General features: G+C 43.8%; 1 protein-coding gene across 1 annotated transcript in view; it reads left to right on the plus strand.

The window, feature by feature from the left end:
* The window catches only part of SCTR (secretin receptor), a 31,499-nt gene extending 24,077 nt beyond the window's left edge, over window positions 1-7,422 (plus strand). The window contains exons 7-13 of the mRNA XM_037912629.2: window positions 397-550; window positions 649-709; window positions 2,811-2,880; window positions 4,728-4,819; window positions 4,936-5,074; window positions 5,260-5,301; window positions 6,456-7,422. Of these exons, the coding sequence (XP_037768557.1) occupies window positions 397-550; window positions 649-709; window positions 2,811-2,880; window positions 4,728-4,819; window positions 4,936-5,074; window positions 5,260-5,301; window positions 6,456-6,638 (741 nt within the window). The 3' untranslated portion in view covers window positions 6,639-7,422. The remainder of the gene's footprint in view (window positions 1-396; window positions 551-648; window positions 710-2,810; window positions 2,881-4,727; window positions 4,820-4,935; window positions 5,075-5,259; window positions 5,302-6,455) is intronic.
* The last annotated feature ends 410 nt before the right edge of the window (window positions 7,423-7,832 follow it).

Below are 7,832 nucleotides of genomic sequence, written 5' to 3' on the forward strand. Positions count from 1 at the left end.
GACCAGCGAGTACTAGCATTTGGCAACTCTCTTAGGTACTTATACAGCCCCCATTACCATACTGCCTGAGGATCTCACAGTCTTTAATGTATTTAGCCTCACAACACTGCTGAGCGGTTATTATCCCTGTTTGACAGATGTGGGACAGAGAGAGACTAAGTGACTTGCCCAGCCCAAGAAGTCTATGACAGAGTAAGGAAGTGAACCCACCTTTCTCAAGTCCCCTACCCACTGGACCCCCACTTCCTTTCCTGTCAACATCTGGAGTAAGCCCACCAATCCGTTTCAATGTTGGATACCAAAAATGATTGTGCATCCATGTTTACCTTCTGACTCTCTGCAGGAAGGTAGATGGAGATACAGCACAAGCAAATGATACTCTCTCTGTTTCCCCAGATTGGTTGTAAACTCGTCATGATCTTCTTTCAGTATTGCATCATGGCTAACTACAGTTGGCTTCTTGTAGAGGGACTGTATCTCCACACCCTTCTGGTTGTTTCTTTCTTCTCGGAAAGGAAGTTCTTCTGGTGGTTCATCGCCCTGGGATGGGGTACTGTTTGTTTATCTTTTCAATCAGAATAATGGTTGGGTGATTGTTGATTTATCTGTGAGCGGTTTATAGAACAATAACTGGACTTTCCATTGCAGGCACCCCAACCATATTTGTTATATCATGGTCCGTTGCCAGGCACCTATGTGAAGATATAGGGTAAGCCATTTTAATTAAATACAAGTTTTACTCAATAGGGGAACATGCAACATAAATGTATAAGAGGCAGCTGCATAGATTATTTTCCCATTGAAAGCCTCGTCAGCTGTTATTACTGTTTAACCCTACTGAATCAAACTCCACTTTGCTGAGGTTCAGTTCGGACCTGAAGGCTGTGCAGATACTTAAACCCTGATTGAGAATTGTGACCTTAGGGGGTTCACTCAGATTGGTAAGGGTTTCTGTCACCACTTGCCCAGTAGCCCTGGGAACTTCGGCGCTATGCAGCTTTGGCTCAGAGCCCTGACACCAGCAGCCTACTCATAGCACAGGGATCTCATCTTGCCTTCCACCAGCCTGACTACTCCATGAAGGGTGACACCAAAGCCCACAACTATCCCTCCTGCAGCATCCAGTCCCTCTCACTGGACCCTTACAGAAGTTAAGTTCGCTGCTTCCAAGGAGGCAGAGCACACACCAGCATAGGTGTTGGCTACTGCACCCCCGTCTTGAAGTGGTTTCCATTATACAGTAAAAGCTGTTTTATCCAGCACTTCACCAACTGGAAAGCTCTATAAATTGGCATTTCTGATCTTCATTGAAATTCCGGTTTATAGTCCGGTTGGTGCAGAGCCAGCAGGGGGTTGGGGTTTGGGAGGGGGTGCAGGGCATGGGCTCTGGGAGGTAGTTTGGGTGCAGGAGGGGGCTCAGGGAAGTGGGTTGGAGTGCGGGAGAGGGCGCAGGGTGCTGGATCCGGGGGCCGCTCACCTCGGGTGGCTCCCCACAAGCAGCGACCTGTCCCGGCTGCTCCTAGGCGGAGGCACGGCAGACAACTCTGCATGCTGCCCCCACCCTGCCCCAAGCACTAGCTCTGCAGCTCCCATTGGCTGGGAACTTGGTAGGACTAGAAGACACTAGAAGACACAGGTATGGTTACAAGGGCAATAAAACCAAACACTTTCTATGACTAAAACCTCAGCAAGTTACAATCTTTGCCTAAGCAGGTTTTCTCCCCTATAGTCAGTTGCAGCTGGTCTTGGTTTTTCAGGCCAAGAAGATCCATGTTTGATGAGCTGTAAGGGCGCTGCTTCCCCTTTGTCCCCTAGGTGATAGATGCCAAAAAGGCTCTTCTTCTGCTTATATTTCCCAAAGCCTGTTGTCTCTGTTTCAAGAGCCAGGAAGAGTTACTGGGGTTCCAGTTCCATCCCCCATTGTGATCATTAAGCAGTATTTCCCCCCTCCCCCGGCCTAGTTGTTTAGCTTGATGGCTTTGTTTTCCTTCTATGCAGATGTACTTGTTCTTTGTGGTATTACCTGGCTCCATTTACACTGGAGGCACACAAAAATGGTGAAATAACATTCCTTTGTCTTGGACAGGCTGGGCTTATGCACTGTTTGAAAAACATCTTTTAAGAACATATTTCCAGCACACATCCATACTTCTGTATACAACCCCCTGTACGTACATGGTGCAATGATATTAATGACCGGTGTGTTACTGGTTTGCCTATGATACCTTACATGACACCTTTTAGAAACAGATTATGACAATAGCGTGTTGGGGCAATGAGTGTGTCTGGTCTGATCTGAGTTACTGTATGATGTGCTCTCTGCCAGATGGCACTAAGGGACTCAGTATGCACAAAATGATTTTAAACTCTTTTTAAATAGGGTTTGTCTACAAAGGCAGCCAGGTTTTTCAAACTTAGTGGATGCCCTTTAAAGCCACCTGGCCTTCTCTTTTTGCTCTCTAGGAAGAGACTTGGAGCACAGCCATTTCAAAGCCCGGCTTTGTAGCTGACTTGTAAGAACAATGAAACCTCGTTTCTCAGATGGCTTCAGGTGTTTTCCGCAAGGTTTTTGGATAAATAGGATTGTACTTCATTTTAAGGGCAATATGTCATTTGGCTAGTACAGATGCAATCTAGCCTCATTGAAGTTTTGCCACTGATGTTAGTGGGGGCAGGAGTAGAATGGAAATTATTTAATATTGTGAATAGAGACCTATTGGAAGAGCTAAGAAATTAAAAACCCTGTGTGAAAGCAGTTGGCATTTGGGGATCTAAAGAGTACATCTTTTTTTTTCTTATTATTATTACAGGTGTTGGGACATTAATACCAATGCTGCTGTCTGGTGGATCATTAGAGGCCCTGTAGTCCTGTCTATTTTTGTGAGTCTGTTCTGTAACAAGTGCTTGCAAAGTGCATTTCCAAATGTTGTGAAATCAAAGATCACCCACTTGATATGGTTTAAAATGGTCTATCAAATGATTTTAAACTTGTGCCTTAACTGGTGTGATACAACCTCAGTGACTTTTGCTTAGTGGGAGTCAGCATCTCTAACTAATACCTTAGGGCTAACTTTACAAAGAAAGCTCTGAGCTCCCTTCCAAGAAGCAAAAACCTAAGGGGGATCAGGTTTCCAGATCTTGCTGATTTCACATGAACTTCAACTGTCTTGTGGAAGCTTGTTTTGGGCTGTTCCCTGGGAGGCTCTGGAGGAGAAACAAAAGGGCTGAAGCTTTCAGCACAACAGTCGTTTTGCCTACGCTCTGACACTGCCTCGCTCAGCAAAGCCACAACCAGCTTGCTTTAGACCACACGGCCACCATTTTTAGCTTTTCAATATGAATCCAGGGCCAAATTCTGCCCTCACTTACACCCATTCAACTCTCTTGACCCCAGAAAGATGAACGGAAGGCGGGACAACTGGGCAAGCCAATCAGAAAACTTAGCAGGACCACAGCATTTCTTTTCATTGACTGCAACAACCTACATTCATACTAGATGGGGTGAGATTTAAATTACAGCCAGGTCAGGAAATTCTGCGATAAAGTGACAAACTTAACTGTGTATTGGGGCGGAGGGGGGGTGTCTCTCCTAGAGCAGCAAAAAGCCCAGCTATGAAGATGGTTCACATACATGGCAATGCAATAATATTTTAATGCATAAAAATAAGGAATCACTCATTTAACAAATCTTCATCACACAAAAGCACATTCCTATTTGCAATGTCCACTGGGGAAAACACAAAAAGGTTCCCCTTCATGTTTACTCAAATTAACCTGAGACCCCAAAAATTTAGCCCGTTATATTTAATACAGTATGTGTAGGAAAGGGTTAAAAGCTACAGTGCAGTGGCATGATGAAGAAGCCACTGCAGGTGAGTAAATTAATGGGTTGCTAGCTGCATAGTGGCTGGAGCACAGAGTATCCACACTGGGAGATGTGATGTGAAACATAGATAAGCTGAATTTTATTTCTCCATGCTCCAGTTTGGCTACACTCCTCCTTACCAAGAAAGGAGAACTGAATCTGTGTCTGACTAGATCATATTATTTCTACTCTTTGTCTGCAGGCCAAATGAACAGAGAAAGATATTGCTTCCCTTTCCTACTTCCCAAGAAGCAGATCAGCATATTTAGTTGGCTTTCCTCCTTGCGGAAACGAAAACGAAAGCACTCCTACAATGGTTACCATTATGAACCCTGCTTTGCCAGTAGTTAGTGTGGATCCAGTATCTAAGATCCCCTATATGCAGAACAAATGGTATCTGTAACAATGATTGTCAAAGGATAATTTTATTGGCTTCCTCTGAACATCTTCACCTGTGTCTAATCAAGCCGGGGCAATCAGCTGGCCCCCTAAAAGCCAAATTTTGAACAGGGGATATTTGAAAATTGTGGCAACTATTCATTTTGCCAGTGTGCATCACCTCCCTTTTCTCTGGTGATTTGTCTTGAAGTTTGGATAATGAATCCTGTCCACTATTTAGTTGGGTCTGGAAGAAATTAACCCCTTGGCAGAGGGATAGCACAGGGCCTATGTGCTGCTTAAGTCTTCAAAATAGGGATACATAGGTGAATGTCACTCTCTGGGGGCACCTAGAGATTAATGTAGTTAGTTAAATCAGATGGGTAAAGCCAGGCTGCAGGTCCCGTGCAGAGCACAGCAATGCGCTGCTAATAAGAGATTTCAGTAGTCTGACCTCTGTCATCCATGTTTGTTGTTTTTACAGGTTAATTTCATTCTTTTTGTAAATATTTTAAGAATCTTAATGAGAAAGCTCAGATCGCCAGAAGGAAGGGGAAATGATTTCAACCAATACAAGTAGGTTATCTCTTCACTATTTAAAAAAATATATATATATATAAACACCTCACCTTTAAATAGTTCCCCTTTCTCCCATTTTATGATATCATCTTCCCGTTTATTTCTACTCCTAGGAGACTTGCAAAATCGACACTCCTTCTCGTCCCCCTTTTTGGAATTCACTATATCATCTTTGCTTTTTTCCCTGAGGACGTGAACAGCGGCACGATGGAAATTCGGTTGTTTTTTGAATTAGCACTCGGATCATTCCAGGTGATATTTGACATCTATAACCTTTTAATCAAAGAAAGGACATTTCCCTCCCTTTCTAATATCCCCTCTGCAGCAGTAAAAGCAAGATACTTGATCTGCTTTTGGATTTTTTTTAATCAATTCTAATCTGGAAAAACTGTCCCTAAAATATTAAACCTGGTTGATATGGTTCTGTTATTTTACAGGGCTTTATTGTGGCTGTGCTGTACTGTTTTCTCAATGGCGAGGTGAGTTTTCTGCATACACAGCTCCTATTAAGGCACCTTCACAGGCTCAAGCTTACAGTAGCAATGAGCATTAGTTCAAATTATTCCTTCGCATGTGAATCCCCTTATATTTCATCTGTCAGCCTGCTGCCCATTTGCCTAGCTTCACCTCTGAAGTTCCCCACAGTCTTCTTTAGACTTGAGTAACCTATGTAAGTATGTACCATCTGCAAACTTTGCCACCTCTTTGTCCCCCAACCCTTTCCCCAGATTATTAAACACCAGGCCTGGGAGGGAACATGAGAGCATCCTGTTAATCATTGGCCATACTGAAAACTGACCAGGTATTCCTACACTTTGGTATCTGCATCTAAACTAGGTTCTAATACACAACAGTACTTTGCCTGTCAGCCTATGCCTGCTTAGTTCCCTTAATTACCTCTTGTGAGGGAATGTATCAAAAGGTTTATTAGAGTCCAAATAAATGATGTCATCTTAGATCTTTGAGGCAGGGACTGTCTTTGTACAGCACCTAGCACGATGACGTCTTGGTCCATGACTGTGGGTCCTAGGTGCTACCTTAATTACTGCAGAGTCGGAAACAGTTTTCCCATCCCAAGAGAATTTGAGATTTCAAAAACTTTCCCCCATCCCAAATCTAGCCGAAAAGTCAAAATCTCAAACGTTCACTAATTGAAAATCTGAAAAACAATTTTGGATCAGGTCAATCAAAATGGTTTCCCTTAAATATCAACCTTGAAAAAAGAAATTATAAAATCAACTTAAATTTCTGAATGAAAAAAGCCATTTCAAACACAAAAAGGGAACTTTTCATTCTGAAAATGTCAAAACAGGGTGTTTGCATAATTTAGAAACTTAAAAACAATTAAAAAATGGGAAATTTGTCAAAACCGACCCTTACCCTATCCTGAAGAAAAAACATTTGTTCAGAAAATTCCCAAACAGCTCTAACCGCAATACAATAAAATAATAGTATCCAGTACCTTCCTCTATTCTTAAACTCGGGGTTAGATAAAGAGTACCTCATGTGGAACAAACATAAACTTTGGGTAAGGGGAACTGTCTCTCCTTTTCCCATTGTGTTGATTCCCTGCAAAAATGCAAGGTTCTACACAAACTCGCTGACCAAAATGTTCTGTGACTTTACTGCTTAGGTTCAATTGGAAATTCACAGAAAATGGAGGCAGTGGCATTTAAGCCAACACATTCACTTGAATCAGCACCTCAACTCTTCGTCCAGTAACGGAGGAAGTGGTTTCACCCAGGTGATGCAGATGATGAAGCCCAGCCCTCAAGAGCAAAAGAGGCAGACTATCCAGAAGTCAAGTGTAATTTAGCAGACAAAGTGCAGTCCAGGCTACTTCTGTCCTAAGACACACATTGGCTGCACCGACTCCCATGGTCTGCACCAGGAACTTCCTGAATGTAGCCGAAAGCAGAACTTGGCCCTCTGTCAACTGTTCTTGCAGCAGATCTGTTTGTCTATATCCTGTATAGCGGTTTTACTACTATGGTTATTTTGCAAGGATTCTGCTCTTTCCTCTCCCCGCCCTTCCGGTTCCATGACAGCTAAAACCAGATTATATACAACATTCCTTGTACCTACATTACTTGAAGGTACTGAGAAAGCATCTGGAAGAAAAGCTGCAAACATTTGAAATGGGGTGCCTGGGCCATATCCGAGGAGGGACAAGGCTAGGTAAACTAAGAAATGATGACATCTGTAGCACTTGGCTACGTTCATTAAAGAGCACCAATTACAATGGATTGGCCGTGTTGCTAGAATGACCCCACACCAACTTACTGCAATTGTTCTCTATAGAAGAGTGCACAGAGAGAGGCTGTGGACATCCAAGGAGAGAGAGCGGTATAACACAGTGCATAAAGCCACCCACCCAACTCCTCAACAGGCTCAAATGGCAGCTTAAACCAGACATGGATGGAATCTTCTCAGACCCTCAGCCCTACCCACCCTTGGTGCTGGAAAAAGGAGACGATGATGATTTCTGCCTTGTGTGATGAGTCAGCCTCGAGTTACCTCTGAACCTGAGCTTGCTTAAATCTAATCAGTCATCCCTGAGCCAGAGAGTGTGATGAGTTGTCAGAGGCAATTACCTGCAGGTCTTGTGATAGGTCCCAGGACATTCAACCAGGGTTCAGCCAATACACAGGTGAGAACCAAGGCAGGTATATAGGCCCCTACGGGACATAGTCTCTCCGGTTTGCTCAGTGTCATTACCTGGCTGGGATCATTCCCATTGCCTTGTAGTTCTGTGTTGCCAACCAGGCTGTGGGCGGTCAGGCCTAATGGTGACGGCAAGAGTTCATCCTACCAATAAAAGCTGGGTCCCAGGTGGGTGAAGTCCAGGAAACAAGCTGAGGGTCACTACTGGAGAGACAGAAGCCAAATGCTAGAACCAAAGGGCATGGTATGCGCTGAACGGCTGTGGAGGCCAGGCTTATAAGCAGGACTGCTAAAGCAGCAACCAATCAGGGGCTCTGGCACTCTGAGGTCTAAGGCGGTGCGGTGA

This window comes from Chelonia mydas, chromosome 11 (genome assembly GCF_015237465.2).
Source record: "Chelonia mydas isolate rCheMyd1 chromosome 11, rCheMyd1.pri.v2, whole genome shotgun sequence".
In the NCBI taxonomy this organism is placed as follows: domain Eukaryota; kingdom Metazoa; phylum Chordata; order Testudines; family Cheloniidae; genus Chelonia; species Chelonia mydas.